Consider the following 27967-nt stretch of genomic DNA (forward strand, 5'->3'; position numbering starts at 1 on the left):
GTGTGGAATATACCTATATGGAAAATGTTGTATTCCGTTATGAGAGATGAAATGACTAATATGGTAATTAGTGACAACTGGTAGATTTTTTTAAACCCCACCCACTCCCACCGCCTTAAAAATCGATATAAATGTATTATGAATATTTTTCAAAATATACCAACTATTTTTCTGTGTGCGCGCCTGGTTTATTGAGATATAGTAATATTAGGATAAATTATAATAATTCAAATATACCTATATTTGCAATCTGTGATAAAGCTTGATCCTTGCATTCCGTTTTTATCAAAGATTTAGGACAAATTATTATGCTTTCCTATTACTTACCTATTTATAGAATCATCGCGTTGACTTGTTGATCTCGGATGTGTAAAAATAATCGGCCACTCCATACGGGCGATGCGTAATGCCCCATTGACATTTTACTTGGTCTTCAAGTGACTATGTGACATTTTCTTTGGATTTGTACCTAGTCGAATATACCTACTTTGAATATTTATAATGATTATAACAGAAATCACACATATTTCGCCTAATATAAATATATTAGGGACAGAGAGCGGAATGCACAATCTAAGATTTCGTTCCTAAGGATAAGTCGCCGAAAAGCATGACTTAACTATAGACAATCCTGAGTATAGAGTTAAGGAATCCTTAACCATATACTACTTTTGTTATGAACACGCCCCCTTCTGTATTACCATTTACCACTGACAGCTGCTGTCAAAATAAATTCGCATGTCTATAACACAGTCCATACACTCAAATTCATTTAACAATGTATCTCAATATGGATATTGATAGTGTTAATTCGTTTGGCATGTACTTGCAGAATATTATTTTATTTTTATACGCCAGCCCGCAGAAATACAAAATACCAGATGAATAATGACACTTGATGCTAGTGTTACCATGTTAAAAAAAATCTTGTGGTGCCTGTGGAATCACGTATAATGACTTATAACGGAAACATAAGAGTATTATAATTAAATATTAATATGTATTTATAGTTATTGCATTTATAAAATGCAGTTGTCATATTTTTGTCATCGTTTAACAATTATAAAATAATTTACTTAACGAGAATTTTTAAATATGGTATTATTTTCAATAAACATGATCTTAACTAAGGACAGTGTTTCTGCATAGTGTTTTCTGCTAAGGAAATTTTAGTTATGACAAATGTTTCTGCATTCCGCTCACAGTTACCAACTGTGAGAGAATAAAGGCCCGTTACAGACTGGACACCGGTGTCGCGCTCGATATAATATAGGAGGCCTTTGTATTCGAATAAAGGGGCCTTTGTATTATGTTTATGAACTCCCCAGAGCTAATGAGTCAACGCGTGTCCGGTACACTGTTCCGTCGGCCGCTACATTCTGAAGCCATTTGCACCCGCGACCCGCAATTCGCGCATCGCCTAGCCACGATCTTTTTAGACCATGCCTCAACTGAGGTATAGCCTTAAGTGCGTAGTTATTGATCAACTGATAGGTTCGATTTATTTATCTCAGGACCAAGTGCTCGGTTGACATTGCTGTGGATATACGAAATGCAACAGTCCAAATCGTATAGTTAGCATCTGTGGCTAAGGTTATTAATTAAATTATTATTACGGATATTTTTTTTTGGAAATGGTCCCACCATAATATTTCTCTGTGTATGCGTCTAGGAAAGAATATTATTATCTATATAGAAAATTAAGACCAGTTTTCCAGATGTAGTGTAAATTGATGATCAAAATTTCAAAGAATAGAAAAGAAAATAACTTACCCAAAGAATTGACCGCCAAGACATCGGTAGCTTTATCCATTATCTTTCAGGCAATTCATCCCTTATTGTTGCAATTTACGTCAACCTGACAAAATAAATATAAGATTTAAATATCGTGGAATTTAACGTTAAATCTACGTTAAGCTTCAATTACATTGAGCTTCTTTACGAGCTGTTTATAGGCGAATTTATAATCTGCCTGTAAAGTTGCCCAGTGTAATCATCGAACATGTTAGCTTGTTCGATGATTACACTATGCGACTTTACAGGCAGATTATAAATTCGCCAACAAACAGCTTGTAAAGAAGCTCAATGTAATTGACGCTTCAAAGAGATGCATGATTGTGGGTTACCTAATCGAACACTTCAAGCAATGTTTAGGTATCTAAAAATGTATTTTATTGAAAAAATGTTCACACATTATCGTTCTTCTTCATATTGTGCCATCCCCCAGCGGAGGTCGGCCACCATCAAGGCGATCTTAGATTTGTCGTCTGCTACCCGGAACAGTTCAGTGGATCTGCACTCGTACCAATACGGAGGTTCTTAAGCCACGAAATGCGGCGTCGTCCTCTGCTACGCTTACCATTGATCTTTCCTTGAATGACAAGTTGGGGAATGCTGTACTTTTGTCCTCTCATAATATGGCCGAGGTACTGTAGTTTCTTGGTTTTGATACTACGTAGAACTTCTCTGTCCTTCCCCATTCGATTGAGAACTTCAACATTTACATTACATTATCATTACATACACATAAATAATAGTATGATATTTAAACGCTCTAAAGTCTAAAACAACGGTTCGCAAACACTGATTCAAATGATTTTGCAGTGGGGCATGGAAAATATTTATTTTCATATTTCATTTTCAATGACGGTGGTGCTGGTTTTTCTTTTTGAATCTGGGTTTGGTGACAATTTCGCATTTATGAAATTGTTGAAAATCCCTAGAGAGTACTAACATAGAAAAGTAATTAGTATTTACTAGGTAGTTACAGTGAAAATATGTTATTATTTTCAATACATAACACAACTATATTATTTAATCACGATAATATTATATTACTTAGTAGTATGCACATAAAGTATGTGAAATGGAAAAGGAAATATGTATGGGAATATTAGATGTTTACATTTTATTCTTGTTATACCTATAAATCGTTTTTATTTATTTAGCTACATTTGCATTCATCCACGTAGATAAATTAATATATTGTTTTTATTTTCCATAACATAATAATGCAGCTACATTTATATAATATATAACATTTTATTATTTTATGCAAGTAATAACGTCTGAAAAGTATATATGAATATTATCGTTACCTAGTGCCCAATTAGATAAATCATACCTGTACGTACATAATATATAATAATAAAAATATGGAGAAAGCTAGGAAACATATGTACGGGTAGGTATCTAAGTAATAGGCTCCACGACATGGAGAAATCAAGGACAAACATCTACATCTACAACGTTGCAATATTCAGAAACACTTTTCCATATACGTAGTAAGTATAAGAAAATGTTGTTTTCTTTAATTTTACTTTGAGTATGTACGTGTTATTTCAATAGGTATGATTATATTAATGTACGTAATACATACGTTAGTTACTGTTGATATATTTATGTATTGTAGCGAGTTAATATTCATGACGTGTTGAGGGTTTGTAGGTAATAAAGTATATAGTACGGAAAAACCCATTATATGTATTGATCAATGTTATTGTGGGTACTGTTTTATTTTATATGTTACTGAATGTACAGAAATCAATGTATTGCTTTCGAATCGATAGTAGGATATATGGGAAACGTGTGAAATATTAATAAATATGAAGGAAATATGATTTCTACCTCGAAATGCGCAAGATCGTAACGCCTGATATCTTCCATTGATAAAACACTGACACTTCACTTATTTAAAACGCGAAAAGTCCGCAAAGGACTTATAAACATACCACAAGCAATAGCTAATCTAATGGTATATCACAGTTTTAAATATAAAACACAGTCCTCGATATATTTTCACATTTTACGTAGGGAAATTCGGCACCGTGACAAGTACAACCATTGACCGCGTCTCAACCACCCTTGACGAAGGTTCACGAAGCCGGACGAAGTTTTCCGAACGGTGGCCATTTTGAGGGGCGCGTGGAAAGGGTGGAAAATACCCCTACGCAATATTGACTTGTGTTGCTATATTTGAATTTTATTAACGCAGTTGCTACGCCTAATAAACTGACTCGTAAATGAAATATGGAAAAAAGGTCCGAAGTAAATTTTCTTCTTGCTATGTGAGTATCGACCCAGGTAATTTCGATTTTATGTAAGGGTCCGGCCATATATGGGTGATCTCCTCTTATGTTATATCGCAGTGATGAAAATTCAGCCGTGTGGCTCTGAACGAATCTTGCTCTCTATGCGATCTTAGAGAATCCAGCTGCAACTGTCCCAAAATGGTTTGTTGCTTCAATCAAGAAACAAACACAATAAAGTTTTTTTCATTGTCTCTACAATTCAATGTCAGGAAATGGGTGTTAGAGCACGATAGCACCTTGAAAAAGTAGGCTGAAGCATGCGGACTGCAAACAAATAGGTACTTACCACAAAATTACCCAAATGGTAAGCACGCGAAATAAAGAAATACCGGGGAACATTTGTACATATTATAAGCATGGCCCCCACAGGGCTCAAGCCCGGCGTGGCTGGTCGACCATATAAATGAGTTCAACGCACATCACAAATTTGTTGTACTAGTAAGAATACTCGCATGCGGCGCTATTTTCCTCCAAGTTTATTAATGTTTTTAAATATAAAGTTATGTGATGCAATTTTTGATTGTTTTGTGTTGATATGACGTGTGTGTGTGTCGACAACTCCATAATTCAAGTAGAAAAAATAGATCGCTAAAAATACACTGAATTCCCTTAATTTTACCACTATTTTGAAAACACTACTGTTGAGTGTCACACTGCCTTTAACATGAGTGATAGGTAGGGAGGGCACCAAAGATCCTGGCCTGGGGGGGCGCTTCAGGATGTGGGGGACATGATTATAGCATTATAAGCCTAATATATAATATTAAGTGTGTAGGTGGACAATTTTATATACTTGGGATTCAACCTGAAGCAGATAACAGAAAAGCTTTAGGCTCAAAATGGACCAGAGCCGTTCCGGCTCATAAAAGTGAAATTTTCCATTTCGAGCGCTTAAGAAATTAAAACTGCCCAATTGCTGAAAACAGGCGCACGCCTACAAGCGACTAGGTACTACTGGGGTCCAAGAAGCAAACCCTCCATAGTATATTATAAAACTAAAGCCAGTGCTGACTTAGGGTTATAAAACATTGTATCTACCTAACCTGCTAACCAGCTTTTGAAATAAAAATATTGTGAAGAATCTTTGGACCATCTTTTTCCATCCAATTTAAGCCAACAGAAGAAAAATATACTATGCGATGGATTTCCTAATGGAACACTGAACCATTGGTAAATACTTATTCTAACGCTATGATAAGCACATCACATTAAAAATCCTGTACGGAGGGGGATTGGATGGGAAAATCTGGAAGCTGGAAAGAACCAACGAGGGCTAGAAGTCAGTGGAGGTTGCTTGTGGAGGAGGCGACTCCCACCTGGGATATAGCGCCGTAGAAGAAGGGTGTTCGCCACTTACTCAACCAGTTCTATGGTCTGGAACACAGACTGAAAAACATCATAAATGAATTTGCCAGACCCGGGACCCGAACCCGAGAATGCATTACATTTTTTATGGTACTACTTTTTATGGTACACAATAATGTGTGTCCATTATAGTAACAACAAAATAAAGACACGATGAGGTGAAGTCAGGAAAATATTTTTAATGACTTGTAGTAGGTTAAAATTAGATAAATATATTTTTTTTATTATTTTCTTATAGGGAATAATATATTTCTTATAATTATATTTCTTAAAGGGAAGTGTGGGGCTGCTAGGGACATCTAGTGACGGAATAACGAAACATGCAAATTAACTACAATACTTTCATTGAACATTTACCTAAGTAAAACGTTTTTTATCAATGTCCAATATGAACATCATGCATCACCTTCAAGAATCCCTGTCGCTCGACGATCATCTTGTCCCTTCCAAGAGTTCCAAGGTCATGTGAATAATAATAATAAGAAATTCAATGTTTTTAAATTTTAAAAAATAAACTGGTATAAGTACATAGGTACTATTATCAGTAGTGCCCGGATTTGTATGCAACAAAAACATGGTTATATGCATGCACGTAGGCACTAAAACCGAAGAAATATACAGTTAAAAATTGACATTTTTGTGGGAAAAAATTGTAAATACCCACTTTACCCAATATTACTGACAAAAAATCGAATAACTAGTTAATAATTTTTCAACATACTACGATATCAGAACAAAAAACACAAACAAAGAATATAAAGTTAATCAATTACAATTTTCAAAATAGTTTTGCACAAGTACCTACAAACAATTGAATAATAAATGCAATGTAAACCAAACATAACTTAAAAAACAAAAACGACACACTTAACTATTCGTAAATACTATTTTCTGTTTTTTGCCCGAAAAAAAATTACATCATTTTTTTCAATATTATGCTCTGGCATAAAATTTTTCCGCATAGCTATCTGTCAGTATTTTGTTTATATGCGGAAAACTACCTCTCAACGTCCACTTGGGCAAACTTTAAATAATAGTGCCCGAGTTCACTTCACTTTTTCCACTGATAAATCCACAGCTCGGAGATGGCATTAAAAATGTAAGTGCATCTAAACTATCTTCCTTCCTAACTTAGTTATATTTCGATAAAATAATTAAAAAAAAACTAAAATTATACATTCAAAAGCTCTAAAATATGCATTTATTTATGAAATATGCACTAATGTCTCAAATATGCTCTAACGTCTCAAATATGCATTTATATGCACAATAAAATTTTATTTTTGGATTCTGAGTCTTTCAAGATTTCTGTGCAACTCTCATATCTGTGCATACACCCTAACAAAACATGCACTAGCATATAAATCCGGGCCCTAATTATCAGCGTTCGTTGAATGAGCCTAATTGTTTATTACCGATATTTTTGGATTAGGTTCATATATCAATGAAATGTATAGGTATGTATAATAAGTTTTGTCGAAGATGTAGAGAAGAATATTTTTTAATAATTCTTATTTTTTATGTACCTACGAGTAGGGACCAACCTACCTAGACTGGAGCTTCTATATTGAGATAATATACTCACGCCATCGCGGTCGTTTCTAGAGCTAAAACCGTTGTAATACCGCCAGCAAGACACACAGTAGGTACCTACTCTATCTAAAAACATTAGTTTTTCTACAAAATAAAAATGTGGTTAATATGAAATTGTTTTTATTTATTTCTAATCGAGCTTCGTAATTGTGAGAATAGCAAAAGTTTATTTATTGAAATAATATTATTTTTTTCTGATAATTTTGGTAGGTATTGATTAATTATTGTAATTAACACATCATTGAATATAAATTTTCCATAAAATTATTATTGGTATAATTGCATGTTTCGTAATTCCGTCAATATATTATTATGTCGCTAGTGGGGTTACAGTTTACCATACGGCAGTGGTTTCTAAACTTTATTTTACTACACCCCATATTTAAAAAAAATCTTGGTACTCCCCCCTTTCCTATTTCAAATGATGTATAAAATTTCGCGTAAAAATTATATTTGCACTTTTCGCGCTTCTTATGCTGGTACGCGCCTCAGCTCGGAAACCGCTGCCCTACGGTAAGATAAGGTAGGTAAGTTAAGCAGCTATTTTTTCTTTACCTACATAATCTATTTCATATTAAAAATAATGTTAAAATTAAACATATTATAAAGGAATCGACATAACTTTGATTATGTACTAATGTACCTACCGTTAATCTAAAGATGGCGGTGACCTACCTAATAGTTAACATTGTTATTATCGTGACATCGGTTGGACGATTCAGCGGCCGATCGTCGTCAAGCACATCTTCTCAAAGATTAGGGTAGGTATTATAGCAAGGCCGACTATCTTCAGACCAGGGCTCGAAATGGACCGGGGCGCACCGGAGCGCCGTTCCTGTTCGTGAAATCGGTAAAATTATCGCTCCGTCTCGTGGAAAAAATAATTTGACCGTCTGAGCCTAGATAGGCCATATACTAGAAAATCTAACACACTTATTTTTATGAAATACACATAAAATTTGATAACTATGTCTTCTAACTATGATAACTATGTATTGCTCATCAGAAAACTGTCGAGCGCTGCTTCAGACCGAGCCACGAAGCTACAAATTTCGATCGTACGTAGTGCCAGTATGGTAAACTGCTTGTAGAAAATGAGGATTGTTGTAAAATAGTAATAGATAGATGGTTTTTCAGAGCGCCATGAATTAAATTTTTATTTATACCGGCAAGCACATGGTGTTGAATTATTATTTTTTGTTATTCATGCAAATTCTAATGGGAAATATTAGCAATAAAATATAATACCTATAAGACGTACTTAGTTAATAATATTATAAAAAAATAGTGGTCAAATATTTGTCGGTACTTGCTTTCTAGATTATTTATTAATATTTTATTAGTACCTAAATAGTTCTAGTTCGCTTTTTGTAAGTTGATATAGTAAAATACAACCTACATTAATATTCTTCTAACTATTCAATTTATGAAGTTATAACGAATTAAAATAAAAACGGGTGTATTTATTCAATAGTTGTTTTGTAATAAAGCAATATTTTATTTAATATATTGTTCAAGTATACTTGCAAAATTAATTTTACTGGTATGTGAATACTAGTATTTGATGGCCATATTAAAAAAGACGAGTAAAATTGGACTGTCAAAAAAAATGTAAATCTTTACTTGACTGAATCAAGAATTTCAAGTATGTCAAATGTCATGATTTCCGCATTTCGTCAACCTTGTAAGTGTTAACAAAACAATATGTAATGTTATTCTAATTGGTTTTGACTACTTTTTTACTAATCAAATAACGATAGTCGTGGTTTTTGGTTGCAATAAATTCGCAGTGTCGACCAATTTGGTCGTGAAAAGATAGAAAAAACATAACCATAATAGGTCTGTCCTCAGTCCTCATAATATTATTGTGATGTTATAACACCATTATCGTATTAAGATAATATAATGTCATTATACTATTAATATATTTCCGCATTGACAGTAATATGATAATTATTTTTCTCTAACCATCATTATATTAAGCAATTTCTAAAAAACCTTGAACTCTGTAAATGTAGAATACCTATGTGAAATAACAGGATTAGAAAATATTTTTACAATCAATAATACGTTAAAATATCCAGTGCAAAATGTGAAACATTATTTAAAAATACCTTTACTTCTATAACGTTATATACGGATTGTTTTTATAAATGGGTTATAAAGGTAAGTAAGTACTTATTCATTGTCTGCATTGGATAATATAAGCCATCTAATGATTGATTGTGTTCCAATAATAGAAAAGAAACATGATTGCATATTCCTACAAATTAACAATGAATTAATCCTATCCTAAGAACTAAATTGTTGTTGATTCAAAGTTTTCATGTCATTAACTGTCATTGTCGTTAGCAATCTTTACAGCTGTTCAATAACTGTGACGTTTCATTTTAATGTTAAGATTATTATAACTCCCAATAATATAAATATTTAACTTGGCTACAACATTTATTTGATTTACGATTTAAACCAGCAAGTAGATGAGCAAGCCTAATATAAAGTGTAACAATAAATAAATAAAGGTGTATGGTTGTCTCAAAGACCCATGTCGATAGTGTGCTTTTACATTCCAATCTTGAACTGAGCTGCAGTGATATTGTGCAAACTTATATCAACTAATTTCCGTTAGTCAAAATATATTTCACAAACTCAGTGGCGGCTCAACGACTTTCTGGGTGGTGGGGTTTAGCCATTAATTATTAAATATACATACCTACCTACTTTCTCATATTATATATATTATGTACCAAGCTACTTATAATAATATGATTTTATTAATGAGGAAATAAGTAATTTTTCAGAATAAATAATATGATTATCCGAGTCGTTACTTCATCACATATAATTATTATAACCAATACTACATTAATACCATTATCAGTTTTGAACAACGACATACAGCGAGCGTGTTTACTCACCTAAAGGTTATTTGATTCGCTCCCCACTATGTGTATTAACGCTAATGCATTCACGTCCTTTGTAGAACGATATTTGTACCTTCGGCGACGGTATCGGACTGAGTGACCCCGGTCCGCGAAAAATAGATGCCATAGCTTTCTTAATTTGTACATAGGTGTCATCATGAAATAGGGCGTATTTAATTTACCTAATTAATTATTTTAACACTGCGTAATCATCATTATGTTATTTACATAATTATTTACAATCATTGCTTTATTTATTTGTATAATAATAATAAATATCTCTATAAAATTGCGACAGGCTTAGATGGATAAAATAAATTAAATAGTTCATTTAATCATGTAATTAAGTTGGTATATTATGACAATGATAAAAACATCGGACGTGTATTTTTGACATGATAATAATGTGGGGATGGTCCCTACGAACCCTTAAGGTAGAGCCGCCCCTGCACAAAGGGTTCATAAAATTGCTCAGTGTATTGTGCAACATTGTGGATCAATGTAAAAAAGCATTACTCAATATTCTTGATCATTTGGATGATATAATGAAGGTTTGTGTATTATAATTGTCGCAAATGAAAATTCATCGAAAGACATTGTGCAATTTGCGGAATTTAGATTTATTTTTAACCATTATTCCGCAAAATCGAAATGTGAAGCTATAACATTGACATAAAATATGCCTTTGCAACCGCCGTAAACTTCACTTATTGTTGGTTTTTTATTAAACTTGTTTGTCTATGTGCTTGTTTAAATTGTGACTTATGTGTAATATTTACGCATTGCATTCAACTATGCTGCGCTTAGATGCCCATCATCCAGTTATCCCGTTGTCCTGACGTCCAGTTGGCGGCACCAAATTGTCCCATTCCCCATGCATAGTACTGCCAATTGGTGGCTTTCTAGTCCTTCACCTATATCTGTTTTAAATCAGGTGCTTATTTTATTTAATACTCGCCAATAAAACATTTCTTTTGAAAAATTGAAAGCATTTTCATTTCCAGATGTCTTGTCTGTATAAGTCCGTGAATTAAATCTTATAGAATGGAACCTTGATTTTACATGCCCGGAATTTATGTTTTCCTGCTTTTTGCTTGTAGTTTTTGCTGTCCTCTAGCCCTCAAGTAATCTAGTACACAGTTTAATTCCCGGATTTACATTTTTATTTCTCGTAATTTACATCTGAAACTTACAAAATTGAATTAAAATTAAAAGTGCAATTTTAACATATTATTCAATTAGAAACACACATAGCAATCATAGAAATGAATTACAGATATATGTGTGAGTATGTATGAGTGATGTATGTATGCGCCGAACCAATTTTCATTAAGAATTTTTCAATACAATACCTACATTTTTTTCATCAATCCCTTCAAAAACATAAATTTAGGGATTCGCTGTAATCAAGTTCTGAAATAATTCAATATTATCTTTTTCATTTCAGATTTGCTTTGAAGGAAACTACTTTACCGTGTGGATATATAGTACCTGAACGCTGACACATCAAGTTACAATGATAAATAATAGTATACTCTTGAAGAATTCACTGACGTACGGCTACCGCATATGACTATTACGAGGGAGGACCTTCATGAATGCCCCGTCCAAATGTAACAAAAACAAAACTGGCAACAGTGGCGTTGCTAAAAACACACCCGAGACCGAGCGACGCCCTTCCAGTGCACCATCCTCCCCTCACCGAGGTCCTACTCCCAAGCTGCAGCAGTCTGCAAAAGACACTCCCAAGAAAGCCAAGATGAGCTTGTCCTTGTCACCTAACCATAAACTACCCGATATGGCAAATTTCTGCTCTCAGAGCCAAAACCAGTCGCCAAATGTAGATTTTAATGTACGCTATTGGGAGAAGGTGAACAGAAAATCATCAATCGGGCCCCTAAATAATACAAACAGTCTGCCGTTTGTCATTATGTCTTACAACATACTGGCGCAGGTTCTTTTGGAAGGTCACAGTTATCTATATACGTACAGTCCTCCAGAAGCTTTGGAATGGAATATACGTTTTGAAAAGATATACAATGAAATAGTCTCAATGAATCCTGACATATTGTGCTTACAAGAAGTACAGTCGTCTCATTTAGAAAGTATATCATATTATTTAAAAGAGTTAGGATTTAAATACGTGTATAAAAAACGCACAGGAATTCGTGTCGATGGTTGTGCAATATTTTACAAAGAGAATTTATTCAATCTTGTGGATTATCAGACCGTAGAATTTTTTCAACCAGGAGTCAATATCCTTAACCGTGATAATATCGGCGTAATGGTGAAGCTTGTACCAAAATCAATGCCTGATACGCCATTCGTAGTATGTACGACACATCTACTGTACAACCCTAAAAGAACAGATGTACGATTGGCTCAAGTGCAAACTTTCTTCGGAGAAATAGATAAATTCGCTTACCACGAAATGGACGGAGAGGGAAAGTATTACCCAGTCATATTGACGGGAGATTTTAATTCACGGCCAGATAATCCGGTAAATAAATATATTGTTAGTGGACAAATAGAATCGGATAAATCATATGCAACATCGCTGAGGGAAATCGGCATAACTGACACTTCAAAACATTTAGGTGTAGTTTTACAGAGGAGCACTTCAGATCCACTCGAAATGCGGAGTCTGTCTATGCTGTATCATTCAGAAGTAAAAGAAAACCAAAAACAACACGACCAACATGCTGAAGTCAAAAATTCAAGGAAACATAATCATTTGTTTAACAATGAATTTATTAAACACGACTTGAATTTTAAGTCAGTGTATCCGCACATTAAGAGCAATTTGGAGACGGAGGCTTCGACATTTCAGAATGAATGGGTAACTGTAGATTATATTTATTATAGTTCAAATAATAGCGGTGGAAATCTTCATCTTCTCGAAAGGTTTCGTCTTCCTACTGCGAGGGAGTGTTGCAATTTGAATCACTTACCTAACCACATTTTGGGATCTGATCATCTTAGCCTAACGGCAAAGTTTGTTTTAGTGAAGGTTTTACCAGTCTCTAAGGTTTAGTAATTAATAATTTATTGTATGTATCTATCGATGTTGTGATCATTGTATAATACCCAATTTCATGAACTACCTAGATCCATTATAGATTAACAGAGAGACATAATATGTTGTAGAGTAGACAATAGAACACTGTCTATAAACTTGAAATAGTCCAGGATATAGAATATTTTTACTTAGTCTATATATCTGATGATTTTATTATGTTAACTGTTTCTGGAAATAGTGTATACAGTCGAACTTGGTTATTACGATCACGGAAATAGCGAGATCTCAGATGTAATGAGGAAACATTCGTTGACATTTTAGTTTATAATTTGCTCTATACATTTATTCACTTTTATAACGAGCTGCTTCTCGGGTATACGGAGCAAAACTGTTAATGTGTCGATCGTTAAAAAACAACATTTTCGACCCTAAGCAATAAAATCCGACCGGGTAGTTAACTAGACCGATGCCGCCGGGATCGGATTACGTTTATGACACTAGTTAAGTGTCTAAGTACCTAATTGGTGTTTTCGCCGACAACATTGAATAAGTATCAACGTATATGGTTGAAATTGCATGTAAAAAATCCAAGCTTTGTGAAGTTAGTAGGTACCTACCAGCGCTGGCGGCTCAGCGCTTCACTACAATAAACAACTTCTTTTGTCGTTTATGAATGCCATGCTTGTTTCGGGGATTTTTACGATGGTTTCCAGATTTTTAATGTTCTATGCTTAAATAGAAGGTGGAGCGAAAAATGTTATATAATGATATAACGAGTAATGCTGATAATGAGCAAATTCAGTTGGTCCCATCTTCCTCGTAATAACCAAGTTCGACTGTATTTGAATTTTCTCTCACTGCAAAGAGTGACTGTTGAAGGTAGGTGATGGGTCACTATTAAAAAGCGATAAGACAGTCATACTTACAGGACTTTGAGATGAATTTTGTCGGTAATTTACAGCCACTTTACCAACTCGACTCTCGCGAGTGCTCTAAAAAGTGGATGAGATAAACATATTCAATCCAAACTATTCATCACCACAGCAAATAGAAAGATAAAACCACCATTGGCAGATTGTTATTCTTAGAGATATCTTTTAACATATACAGTTTGGTTTATTTGGTCAATGTGGTAGGCTAGTCGGAATGAGCTTATCTTTTTGTTTGGAGAAATGTATAATTCTTTATGACCATTATGACATCACCGCCGGCTTCTATGTATTTTTAACTCATTGAATAGGCTGCAATAATTCATTGGGTCAATGGAGATGGATATCACTGCCTAATTAAATAATTTAAATAAAGTATTTTTTGAATTATCATACTAACGCACATGTTTATAAGTCAAAGTGAACTAAATATTCATTTCCTATTCATTTTCTGCCACTTGTATTTTTTAAGATAAGCGATAAATAATCGTCTAAGAAAGAGTAATCCCAGCCTTTCCATCAGTTCATTGGGTCCATGCGTAGATCAATACAGATGTATTGATTCGAAACGTAACGTAATAAGTGGCAGGTGAGAGTCGACACACGCAAAATAAGTGGCAGATACAAATATACTTACTGTTTACACTTAAGTGAATATAGTGTCATACATAAATATGACGATATTAGTGTCAAATGTAAACGTACCATTATACAACATTTTGTTATTTTATGTTAGTACACAATATTATCTAAGATGCTATTGTATTTATTGTTCATAGTATGAATAGTTTAATAATTTCATCGTTGACTTCATAAAATGCTGTATATTTATTGCCTTTTCACATTATAATAATTTGTATTTTGGAAATTACAATATTATTTTACAATACAATCAGTCTTTTCATGCATTGTGATAAGAATAATTTATTATAATGTAGTTTCCTCGAACAATGCCATCTATAATGTAAAAATTAAATTAATTTTATACTTTCATTTGTAAATCAGTTTTAGTTTTGACAAATCTTGTAGAGATGTCTCCATTAGTATTTTATTATTTTTGTAATAAATTATAATTTTATATAAATTGATAATCTTCGGGATTGTGATAATTTCAATTAATTAATATGGATAATGGACGAGTACAGTATAAATTATTATAACATTGTATGTCTTTATTGTGTATGAACCAAAGTTATTATAAAAGTAACAGGCCATGTGAATAGTAGGTAGTGTAAGTACTTATTTGAATTTATTATTTTACAGTAAATGCTTATATATTACTGTAGGAATCGGAAGTATTAATTTGACAAATACAAGAATAAATCTTAGTTGACCGGTTCTATGCCTTCAACAAGTTTTCTCGCTCTATGAGGCCGTGAAAATGGTTACATGTAATTGTACGTATTACATTTCACCGTAGCACATTTCGCCGTGAGCGGATCTTATCGGAAAAAGTATCGGATCTTATCGTATAGTATACGGTCATATAGCACCGAGATGAAAAAATTATGTATTCTATATTATTTATAATTTAATTACATATCTTTTTTCTACTGTCTTTCTCTTGTAGGTACTTCGGAAGTTTTTACTACGAATTTGGAAGTGTTTTAGGTACTAGTTAGTTTATAGGAAGCCTGGTGAGAACCGCGCCAATTTTCATGGCCAATTTTGGCAAAATTCATGAACTCAAGAATGAAAACCTAACCTAACCTAACAAATAATCCAGTATATCGGCTATTTTAAAAAATTTGTTTGCCACTGGCTTTCTGTAAGTAAACCGACAAGAACCGGGTTTTATTTAGACATGAATTTTATCTCAGTACTATACTATCCAAAGCGGTTAGACCGTCTTTAATATACGACCATATTATATTTCCGATACAACATTTTACGGTGAACTGCATACATACAAATTTACGGACATGGTGATCGACAGGCCGCACATACAAATTTCGCGAGTTATCTCGTCCGGCTTTAAACTCAAATTACTAGCCACTGTCTATTGATTGTATAATGTAAAAAATTACAGTGACATCTGTTTGAATAATTATGAAATACTAAGAGGCATAGAAAAGGTTAAACATTTATTTTTATATGTGGCTTATAAATTATATTGTATACATAATTTACTTTAGATAAGTGAAAATTATCTTAAGATCGATGGTTCGCCAAAAAGTAAAGTTTGTTAAAATAATGTATTGAACAAAACAGTGTCGCAATCACAGAATGTCTTCCATTACATTAATTTTGTCATTTGTATTGTACTTCTTACAATAAAATTACTATCATATCATATCGACCCAAATGTAAGGTGATCGTATTATTTTCGTAATATCTAAATATAAAAAAATGGTAATGGTAAGAATAATTTATTACTATACCTTTCCAGGAATTTACAGTGCATACATAGATATTTGACACACCCAGGATTACTTTCAAAAACACAGAACTTAGTATCTATTATTTTAGCTGCAGTGAAATCATTAATTCTCACACAAATGGTCAATATTTATTATAAAATATGTAGACATTTTATGTGCAATTGCACACAATAATATTATGTAATAACTTTAAAAACGCACCAAAACGATTGGAAAAAAATGTTTAAAAATGATTTATTGATTTTTTTAATGTTTGAGACTTTTACGGTTGTTTCTTAACGTAATAAATTCTTGGGTTTCCACCGCGTGTACTTCTTCCTTCTTTCCTTGATGTTTCGGACTCGCGGCTTAAGCATCGGACTATAGCGTCGTGGGTCCCAAGTTCGAATCCTGGGTCTGGCAAGGATACATATTGTTTTTCAATTTTGAGTCAGAGTATGGACCTAATAGGTTGAACAAGTGGCTGACATCCATTTCTCGTAAAAACAAAATCTGTTAATACAAAACCTCCACCCCGTGGAGGCCCATACGATCTTATTAGAATCGGACATGGTTTAAAAAAATAAAAAGAGACATACAAGATCATTTTTGTAGCACCTCTCAGAATGAAGGATGGTCAGCCCCGGTGACAGAATCCTTAAGGGTGCAGTGTTGCATTCTGGTAACTCGATAACACATGTTCACACCAAGTGAAGCACCTCTTTGATTCACAAAGTTGATTGTTAGTAATGCGGTCATACCAGTGTATCCTTGAGATTATCAAAGCTCCAAAGTGTTCCTGGTAAGATGCCACCTTGTACACATACAGGACAACAGGTAGCATGCACGCATTTATCAAGCAGCATTTGGTCCTCCCTCGCAGAATTCTGTGAGAACATAATTCTGTATAACTACATTTAAAATGTTTTGATAGAAGTGGATGCGTGGTTGTTTAGGGCGAAGACACGGCACTGCAGTTCGAGCGCTGTCAATGCAGGTCTTACTTGATTCCAAATGCATCCAAGTATAATTTCAAATTGGATTTTATTATCCAATTGGAAATTCGCCCATAAAATTTGTTTCGATTAAAGTGCTCAAATTTGTACAATGTTAGCAGCTGTCCAAGCTACATTTAATTTGATATCAAAGTTTGCAAGTTGGACATATTGTATTTAGTTTCAAAACTTTTTAACAATAGAATTGTGCACAGATATTTGTATTGGAACAGATGTTTACAGAATATTTGTATAAATTGTTCATGCACAGATTATTTTGTCATTATTTACGCTGTGGTTTTTAGGCTTCATTAGAGCGTGTCACTTTACCTGTTGGGTCCTGAAATTTACGTGATTACAGATTAAAACTGAACAGTGAATCTGGTCTAGAATTATCTACCTAGATGAAGTACATAGGTACTAAAAACTTAAATATTATGATTAGTGTGATCATTCAAATATGTCGTCATATTGTATAAGATGGTATGTACTAGGGCCATCTAGTGACAGAATTGCAAAACATGAAATTTGTTTCTATTTTTAAATTATCCCACCTGTGTTTTTGGCCCTACTCTGCCAAAGAGAATATTATAATCATTCTTTTATAAAGCAATTTATATTATTATTATTATATCCTGTTATCTCATGTAAAAGTAAATTGATGTATTGTAAATTATTCTGTTAGGGGAACATATATTCGCACAATTAAGTAGACTGTTTTCAAAAAGTGCTGACAATGTTTAAATAGATGAATTTCACATCGGAAATGGATTGTTTCACAAATGAACGACAACTGTCAAATGGTAGATTTTTACTATGGAAAGAAATAGTTCTCACTTGCCAATGATTATTGTAACATTCAAAAATAAATAGGTGTATCGACAGAAAATATATTTTGCTCTTTGCGGTTAAATTAATTAAAAGAATATTTTAACATGTGTATTCTTAATAGTATTGTACACATGGCACCCACAAGGGGGGAGACTGAGAGGGCTCTAGCCTGGAGGGCCCGGCCTCATGAGGTGCCCGGTGTGGCGAGGCTCGACCTGATAAATTTGATGAACACACATCACAATGCTCTAATAGTAAAAAAAAGTTGCCTGCGTCACTATTTTCCTTGAATGATATTATTTAAAATTATGTGGTTGGACGACACAATTTATAATTGTGTATCGATACTCGACATCTCCATAATTCAAATGGTTGTATTAAAATATACTACAAAACACTAAATATACCTACACATTAATTTTACTGTGTACACCATGTGGAAAACGTTACTGTAGAGCGTCACACTGCCTTTATCCTTAGTGATAAGCAGGGAGGCCCGCTTTAGGATGTGGGGGCCATGATTGTACATATTCAGATAATAGTATATAGGTAGTAAGTACTTGTATGAACAAACTCTTTGAAAAAGAAGTGATCAATTTGATGAAAGGTTATAATAATTATTATATAGATAAATGGTATTTTGTGTCTTCAAAAATATATTATGAATCCATATTCGATTTTATTGATATGGACTTATTAAAACGACAATTTCTGCAGTGAATTCATACTTTATTTAACTTGACATATGACGACTCGCGCAGTAATGTGACCATAGTGACATTAGTTACGAGTAAGGATTATTTTGCTTGGTGAAATATTGCTTCGCTTTGTGAATTCCCTCCTTTTTAGGTATAGGTTGGCCAGATTTGCGAAATGGGAATATTGGTATACAGTAGGCGCTCGGTAATCCGTCACCCATATTTTTTCACCTATGCCGGATTATTGGATTATTTATTGGATTGATTGATTATTTCTATAGGAAATAATTCTATAACACGTGTTTATCTCTCAAGGTCGGGTACCAGACTGCCGAACGGACAGCTCTCCTCTCTGTAACCTACCAGTTTAATGTGAAACCTGCCGGATTATAGAGCAGGAGAGCTGAGTTGCAAAATTATTACCGAACGCCTACTGTATTTTCAGTGGAAACCATATTTTCAATATTATGATTACTGGCATCTGTAACTAGATATGTACTATAAAATATGTGTATTTTTCAATTAATTCAATATTTGACGATTACAAATTGGTATAATAACATTATTATTACGGATGAGGTTTTCATCTTACTGTGTCTCATTATTCAACTTAACTAGTTAGGCAGTTTCATATATACATAAACCTCAATAGTAATAATATAACATATTATGTTATAAATAAGCACTATTAATGTTTTAAAATTTAAATACTTATGCTATTACCATCTTATTTTGCTATGTATACTTCCATTATGTTACCCACCTAATATTTGTCTAGTAGCTGTTGTATTATTAATGTTCTGGAAAATCAATAAATTGTATCTAGTTGATTTATAATCTAGGTACCTACCTATCTTTTTTAATGGAAATTTATTTAGTCCTTTTGAAACATGTACATATCAGTGGTGAAGGGTGGTTTTTGGAAAGATGTAGGCTGTGGATATCAGAAAAAAGTGCACACTTGTCAGTCATACTTACAGAAAATAAGTTCAATAGCTCATTGATAATATAAAATTGAGTGATGAGTTTAAATTATGTATTTTTCTGAATAATTACACGTAACATACGCCCAAAAATATGTTATCACTGAATATAAATGTTTTTCAGAAGTCACATGTTTCGCCGCAGAATTTTGTAAATTATTTACATCACTAGTCGGTACCGTTCCATATAAGTAAATCTTTCTTTTGCGAATAAGAAACATGGCCAACAGTAAACTTACAACTGCCAGTTAAAAATGAATATCACTATCATAATATGATTGCATATTATGCAAAAATGTCTAGCATAATATTTTTTTGTTGTGGAAATTGAAATGAGGTATTGACCTTCCAGCTTTGATAATTTATAATTTTTGAGATAAATTAAGTAGTACTTTTAAGTAATTAAACTCACAAAAAGTATGTTGTATGTTAAAACGATGCTTCCCAAACTTGTGGGTCGCGGCCGCCTGTGGGGCCGGGCCGTAGGGCTTCTGCAGGGGGGGAGGCGCAAAATTTTTCAGTAGAACTATAAAAATGTATTTATGAATATTTTTTACAATAATATAATCAAATCTGAAAATCCTAGAATTAACCTCACAAAATTTTATTGTGTTACATAAATCATAATATATTTTTGACAAAGCTGCAGTCATAGACAATACTATTATGCGCCGAGTGAGGTAAAATTTGTCTTTGAAGCCTGCAGCGTTGCATAAATTTGTATAGACTGAGATCACAGTGACAAATAGCAAAAATGAATTACTACACGCCATCTTTAGCATGTGTTGGTAAACGATTTGTATACAGTATGACATCTTGTGTCTATGTGAATCATAAGTACAATAGTTGAAGACAGATGACTCTGTTGACATATTTTTTACCTTTGATTCAAATTCTAAATTTAATTCTTGAATTCAGATGCCACTATATTTTTTAACTTTATAATGCCTTTAGTTTATTTTTCTATAGAACTAACTCTGTAAAACTAACTACAAATCAGTATTCCTTGCACACAGATCTGATTTTGTGATTTATGTATTAGAGTAGTCAAGTGGTTGCACGCCTATAAAAATTGAATTCTATATTATTCAATTGACACAAGGTCAGTTTGAAAACAACTATGTTTATGGAGTCATTTTAGCCAAAAGATGGACCCAGCAGATTTGTAAAATAATAAAATGGAAAATATATACCTAATTAGTGTGAATTAATAATATCTATGTAAAAAAAATAATTGATAGGACACCTGATACTTTGTTACTTTATGTTTTTGTTGCTTAGTAGGTACCTACTATATCAGTATTCTTTTGAATTCTTTGTGAATTTTATGTTTGACAATGTTATGATTTGCAATTTTGTGGACCAATAAAAAACAAAAGAAATAGTATTTATTTGTTTTATTATATCTTCCAAAGTTTCTCAACCTTTTTATACCTACGGCCCACTGAAAATTGGAGAAATTTTTTGCAGACCGCTAATGCAAAATCAAAAATATTATGTGAAACGACTAAGTATATTCTAAAACAATAGGTTCAAGTAAAACGTCTGATTGCGGTTGATTTCATTATGTAAAATCATTAATCTATTTTAAGAACAAAAACACAAGGCACAAACACTTACGTGCGCACGGGCTTTGAAAATTTTATTGGAATTTTTAGCATTGACATTTGGATGTCAAAAATTCACGGACCATCAGAAAATTTCTGCGGACCACCTGTTGAGAAACAACAGGTTCCCAACCTTTTTCGGGTGGCGACCCCTTTTCATAAAAGCCATGTGACCCGCGACCCCGATGCAATTGAAAAAGGCATTTTTAATAAGGTAATTAAAAAAACAACGAAAAGAGTTTTTTTCGTATAATTTTATTTTAAATTATGTTTAATAATTAATTTAATGTGATGGTCGAAATTGCATGTTATTAACCAGTCTCAAAATTCGCAGGTAAGTTTTTGTTAACGCCAACCTCATGTCATTCTCAACATATAATTAATTTCTTTTTTTTATTTTTAAACGAAGAAGAGTTGAAAATCCACTCTCGCAGAGATATGTAGACACAAATGGAACTAAAACTCGAAAGGCAAGCATCGTCATATTTGGGTAGGAATGATACATACCACACCATAATTGTTTAAGCAATTTTTCATTAAACAAGTTACGTGGCGAGGAATCATTCCGCAAATCCAAGAATTCATCTTGTAATTCGTCGGGAATGCAGGCTGCATCAAGGGAAGTAGAGAATGGATTTCTTGTCAATGTAGTTTCTTCTTCTTTCAGCTCAGGGAAGTAACGCTGAAGTTCGTATTCAAGGGATTCGAGATGCCCAGTAATCTTCTTGAAATTTTCATTTATTTCACCTTCAGATTCATCTACCACACTGCAGAGTTTCTCAAACATGGCAATGTTTCCAAGATTTATTTTTCTTCGCCAGTTTTGCTGCTTGATTAAAAATGCCCCGAGATTATCGTGAAATGCGATAATATTCCTTTTCTTTCCCTGAAGTTTCAGGTTAAGCCTATTTTGCTGTTCTAATATATCTGCTAGATATGCTACTCTTTTTAACCAAGCTTTGTCGTTAACGTATACCAAAAGATCATGTTTCCCTTGCACTTCCAGGAACAACTTGATTTCATCTTTCAATTCAATGGCACGATTTACAACATTTTCTTTCGACAACCAGTGTACCTACTGCAGTGTAGAAAAGAAGAACCTCGTGACCAGAATCCATGTCTTTGCACAGTTTTTTAAACCGACGGGTGTTAAGAGCTCCAGATTTAATGTAATTTACGATTTTTATCAGCGAATCAAGTACCTCTTGCAGAGGAGTTGAAAGAGTCTTATTGGCAAGGGCATACCGGTGAATCATGCAGTGGATTCCCCTTGCTTGGGGAGCTAGTTCTTTTACTTTTTTTCTGAAAGCCCGATTTTGACCCAATGATGGATAGATAATGCACCATCCGTACAAACCATTCACCATTACTCCCAAACTCTCAACACGTGTTTCAACCAACTGTGACAGAATAGCGTACCTAGATTACACTTATTTTAATTTAAATAAATATATATGAAATTATTCAAACTTCAAAACACCATTAAAAATAAAAATCGCATTAAGGTAAATGTACTGGTAGTTGACCAAGTATAGGTAAATCGTTTTACAGTGGCACCATGGGTACGGCAAATGCGGCTTGCAGTTGTAGTGGTATTGTTTGCTAGCATTGAAACAGACATTGTCGTAAGCAATTCAATACATGCGCGAATCGCCTATGGTGTCACTGTAGAATGATTTACCTATACCAGTAGTTGACCTTTTTTCAATAAAAATGCCGAAAATGAGAAACGTAGACGCGGTATTGCTCTAAATTATAAAGTTCAGACAAGTGAAGCCATCTGTGGTCGGATTGAGGAAGTAACACATCACCATATGTCATAGGAGCGTCATAGCAGCTATTTGAAAACAACACATCACGCCGTAAGCATTTTATTTTTAATTTCTTAAGTAAATTGTTAAGGATATCAGTGGATGTAAGCATATGGCAATTTAATGTTTTTGACTTAATAATATCAAGTTAATGCATTACGGGCAGTCATAATATTGAAGTATTGAGATCATTTTTAATTTTTAAATTATATTTACAAGAATGAAAGCTCGTGGGGGGGGGGGGGGGGGTCAACTACTCAAACTTTTTTAAATACTTTTTCAGTAGTTGACCAGGATGGTCAACTACTAGATAAATTAATTAAAATTATATCACTTAGTTTTGAACAATTTTTACATTCATAAGACGTGTGGAACGATGATTATTTATTAATTGTGTGTGTGTCCAGGGTGGTTCTATTCAGTAGATGACATAGGGGTCAACTTTTTTTTTGTTTCAGCGACGGATTTCGTGTAATTATTAATAAAAATTTCTTGAATTATAGCCCTGAATATATAGCAACTGAATGAAGAAGGCAGACAATAGCCGACAACTTACGAGAAAAAGCGACGCGATAAAAAAAATGCAGGGCATCACGGAGGATTTACTTTGGTCATTATAACGTACCCATATAATTAATAATGTTAACGTTAATTTTGCCGCAAATTGATTATCAGCCTACCTCACCATACTTTTTTCGACAGTCCTCTACAAGTACAAAAGAATTCCTCAAGACATTTCCGAAAATGTGGACTTTGTCCGTGGACCCCTCAAGCTGTAACAGTACCAGGAGAAGAATCTGAAAGTATGCCTTCAATGGTTACATCAAAGGAACGCAAGCGGTATTTAGAGAGAGGACTGCAGTTCCTGAATAAAAACATTGATGAGTAAAATCTTGAATCATTCCGCAAAAACAACGAACCTGATCAAGATGACGAGTCACTGTTCGCACTGTGGCGAAAAGTAAAAAAAATGTTGGAAAATATCACTCCACCTGAGCCGGTCAGACTCATCATTGAGGCTTTGCAAGAAGAGGAATCCAATGATATGATATCTTTGGCCGCCTGGAATACTAAATTACAAAAAAAAGTGTTTATGCTCGAGTGCTAAACAATTTTGAAATATTGCAATAATTGGTTATGTGCCAAGATTTATTAAAAACTATTGAGAACAGTATTTTTAGCTTTGATGAAGCAGTTGTCCCCTAAAAGTCGATGTAATACGATGCTCCAAAAACAAAAGCAAAATATGTGTTAAATTATCACTATAATAATATAGTTCTCGGTTTTTATTCTCGAGAGATAATTTTTATTTTTGCCAATCGCCTGTTACACCACTACATGTCCGTAAATCAATAATAATAACAATAACATTTAAATGACCTGCTTAAGAGCAAAACATTGTATTTTTATGATCTATTATCTATTCTATAGATTATGAGTATTTGGATATTTTTTGTAATTATCTATAAAAGCTATTTCGACTAGATTAGAGGACAGTATATAATATTACATTATAATAATATGGTGGTCTATAATATCATAACATAACCATACTTCTTACATAATAATGTTACGTTACCTTTTTATTAGTGAGGTGAAAAATATTTTTAAATTAAGATAAATAGTATTAAGTTAAGTATCCAAACTTTTAATCAGTTTTAGTTGTCTTCGTAAGTTGCTACGACGTAAAAGAATATTATTTACGTGATAAGGGTGTTTGATGATGGGTACTTCATAGTAATTTTCACCATGGCGACAGATGTGTGGCACGTTTCCTCTATTAAGGAGATTGGCAGACACCAAGGACATAATTTGGATGATGAAGACATGAGTAAGTACCTAGAGTAGCGGAAACGATTGTCAGCATTTTCCTCAATCATAATCTAGATCAGCTTACTTTTGTATCTCCGTTAGTAGTAAAATTTTCTAACCCCCCACCGGTTCCACAGTAATGGTGATTTATAAATTAGGGAAGTAACCTTACTTTATAAAATTTATAATGCAGAGTTACAGCAAGTTAACGCATATAATAATAATTATTTACCAAATAATTTATGTCATAACATAATGAAAATGTTTTTAAAACCCCTACCGCCCACCATGAGAGCTGGAACGCCCACTAGTGGGCGGTAGGGACCAGGTTGACTACCCCTTTAGATTCTAGATCAATAGGGTGTATTATGATTTGTTAATTGCGACAATGTCTCTTATAATTATGAACTGCATTTATATAAATAGCAAGGACAATCCATAAATCCTCAGTCCACTTGAGTCCATCGCTCGGGCTACTACTCACATCGAGTCCGTCACTCGGCGCACTACTCATCTTCATCTCCAGTCACTCGGTTATATTGACATAAGGGTAGATCGCCAGTCTGTTCAATAATATAGTCAATCTCATCCGTACCCGCGATTATAACATCACTGCCATCTTTATTATTGTATTTATTTATTCTTGTAACGATAAATAAACTCTCTCCTCACAACATCCTAGCAACAACGATTTTATCCTCACACACCTCAGCATCCCCAAAGTGGTGACCCCGACGTGATCATCATTGAACCCCAAAATCACATTAGCCTTGCATAATTACTACGCACTAGAATAAATCACATTTGCGCATATTCATGGTTAAATGGCTTCATTATAATTGGTAGATGCAGGTAACTAAATACATTCCGTTGACCTATGTATGTTACCTACTGAGTGTAATACAACATAATACAATATAATCGTTAGTATAACAAAACAAATACGTCTGACATTAACAAGAGTAAATAGTTAGGGCTAAGACTTCTGTTATAAATAATACAGTGATTCCCAACCAGTTCTCAAGAAATGCTAAATCATTTACGGCATCCGAAAAATATTTTTTTTTTCGCAATCTGCACACAGCTCTCATTTTTATGCTTCACATCCGCCTTTTCCGTGATGACTATGTATCAGCGGCGAAGGGTGGAGGTAGGCTGTTAAGATCCTCTATAAACAGTGCACAATAAACTTTGTCAGTCATACTTATTTGTTTTCAATGAAATTAGACTACAATTTACAGATGGTGTTGGTAAGTTTTAAAAATTCAATTAAACTCCGCGAAAACCAAGACATAATAGATAATAGTCAGAAAATACTCGTCTATCTATAAAATTTCTAAAATTATGAAATTAAATCATACATAACTTTGGCTATTTTATAGATAGAACAATATGTTGTATCTATTATAGTTTGGTTTAGGCAGGGTTAATGAATTAAAAAAAAAATGAACCAGCAATATGTGTAACGAAAACAAATTGAATGAAAAAGTATGCACAATTTTGTCATATCGACCAAAGTATACCAAAACTATTGTAATTTGGTTTAGGCAGGGTTTAATTATTTTTTTAAAACTAAACACCATCTGTAAATTGTAGTCTTAGTTCAATAAAAACAAATACGTATGACTAACAAAGATTTTTTTTTCGACCATGTCCGATCCTAATATGATCATATGGGCCTCCACAGAGTAGAGGTTTGTATTAACAGATTTTGTTTTTTTACGAGAAATGGATGTCAGCCACTTGCTCAACCTATTAGGTCCATACCCTGACTCACACACAAATTGAAAAACAATATATGTACTTGCCAGACCCAGGATTCGAACCTGAGACCCACGGCGTGATAGTCCAACGATTTAACCGCGCGGCCACCGTGGGTGTTTAATGTACACTATTTATGGCGGATGTTAACAGCCTAACTCCACCCTTCGGTACTGATATTTATATATACGATTTCTCTGGCAACGTTAATAATGTTACCACTTTAAACAGTAAAACACATAATCATAAAGACATTACGATATTTTTTCATGGTTTAGGAATTTGGGAACTAGAGCCTATTTACAATATGCTGGAAACAGTTATGTAGATTAATGCTTTAATGATTGCTTAACTTGGGAGGCTTGAGAATCGATGTATTTGTCGAATCTTAGGCGTACATTGGTACAACCGCGTTACAAAAACTCGAGTTAATGATCGGACACTAGCTCTCCGTGATTGAAGTAATCACGAAGAGACGCTCTACGTTGCTGAGACATGTGTTCCGGATGCTGCCAGAGAGTGCGACACTTCGTACCCTTCTGGCACAACCTCAAGGGTTTCGTCACCGTAACTGGCCCTCCCCCACTCTGCAGCGATGCTACAAAAGCGATCTACGCGCTGCAGGGCGGGAAGCGCGAGAGTTGGCGATGGACCGACGGAAGTGACGAGAACTTTTGTTTGTACTATGCCCCAATGCTGGATTGTGACAGGGTGAATGAAGTCGTTTTACTCAACTAGTTACATACATGTGCATCTGAATCCTTCGGAGTCTTGGGCGGTAACGTCGTTTATAGAATTTTTCTATATTATGTGATTTGTATTTATTTACAATGCAAAATGCAGTGATCCATAATGAAACAGGCTATTCTATAAAAAAGAATGATTACCAATTATGTTTGTACTGTTTTGTCTCGCATGAAAATGTACCACCCTAGTCTATGCTTTACTTATCCCTATCCACGTCTCTGATAGGCAGCTATGTATATAACTACACAATAATAATTCATGTAAAATCAACTTTCGTGTCCTAATAGGGAATCACTGTACTAGCTCATATACATACATTTGTATCTACATAGATTGTAATGAAGGTTGGCATGACATCAAAATAGATATCTATGTAATTACTAGACAAACGTTTTTATCGTAACATTTGTAATCATAAAATGCACTTGTTTGTACTTAGAT

General features: G+C 33.7%; 2 protein-coding genes across 3 annotated transcripts in view; one reads left to right on the plus strand and one right to left on the minus strand.

Moving 5' to 3' along the window:
• Nucleotides 1-3860, minus strand: part of LOC147073419 (uncharacterized) — a 240138-nt gene extending 236278 nt beyond the window's left edge. For both annotated transcript variants that reach the window (XM_085945031.1, XM_085945029.1), the window contains exons 1-2: nucleotides 3628-3860; nucleotides 1774-1858 (exon numbers count right to left, since the gene is read on the minus strand). In XM_085945031.1, the coding sequence (XP_085801157.1) occupies nucleotides 1774-1813 (40 nt within the window). In that variant the 5' untranslated portion in view covers nucleotides 1814-1858; nucleotides 3628-3860. The remainder of the gene's footprint in view (nucleotides 1-1773; nucleotides 1859-3627) is intronic.
• A 4784-nt stretch (nucleotides 3861-8644) lies between these two features.
• On the plus strand, nucleotides 8645-14805 carry angel (protein). The gene is made up of 2 exons (XM_085945101.1): nucleotides 8645-8733; nucleotides 11421-14805. The coding sequence occupies exon 2, from the start codon at nucleotides 11568-11570 to the stop codon at nucleotides 13005-13007; it is 1440 nt and encodes a 479-aa protein (XP_085801227.1). The 5' UTR covers nucleotides 8645-8733; nucleotides 11421-11567; the 3' UTR covers nucleotides 13008-14805.
• The last annotated feature ends 13162 nt before the right edge of the window (nucleotides 14806-27967 follow it).

The sequence above is a fragment of the Rhyacophila brunnea genome, unplaced genomic scaffold (assembly GCF_057557595.1).
Source record: "Rhyacophila brunnea isolate RB1 unplaced genomic scaffold, BYU_Rbru_1.0 scaffold_18, whole genome shotgun sequence".
NCBI lineage: Eukaryota > Metazoa > Arthropoda > Insecta > Trichoptera > Rhyacophilidae > Rhyacophila > Rhyacophila brunnea.

Excerpts from the sequence above, each read along its gene's own strand:
- angel (XM_085945101.1), top strand. The coding sequence starts at position 11,568 with ATGAATGCCCCGTCCAAATGTAACAAAAACAAAACTGGCAACAGTGGC.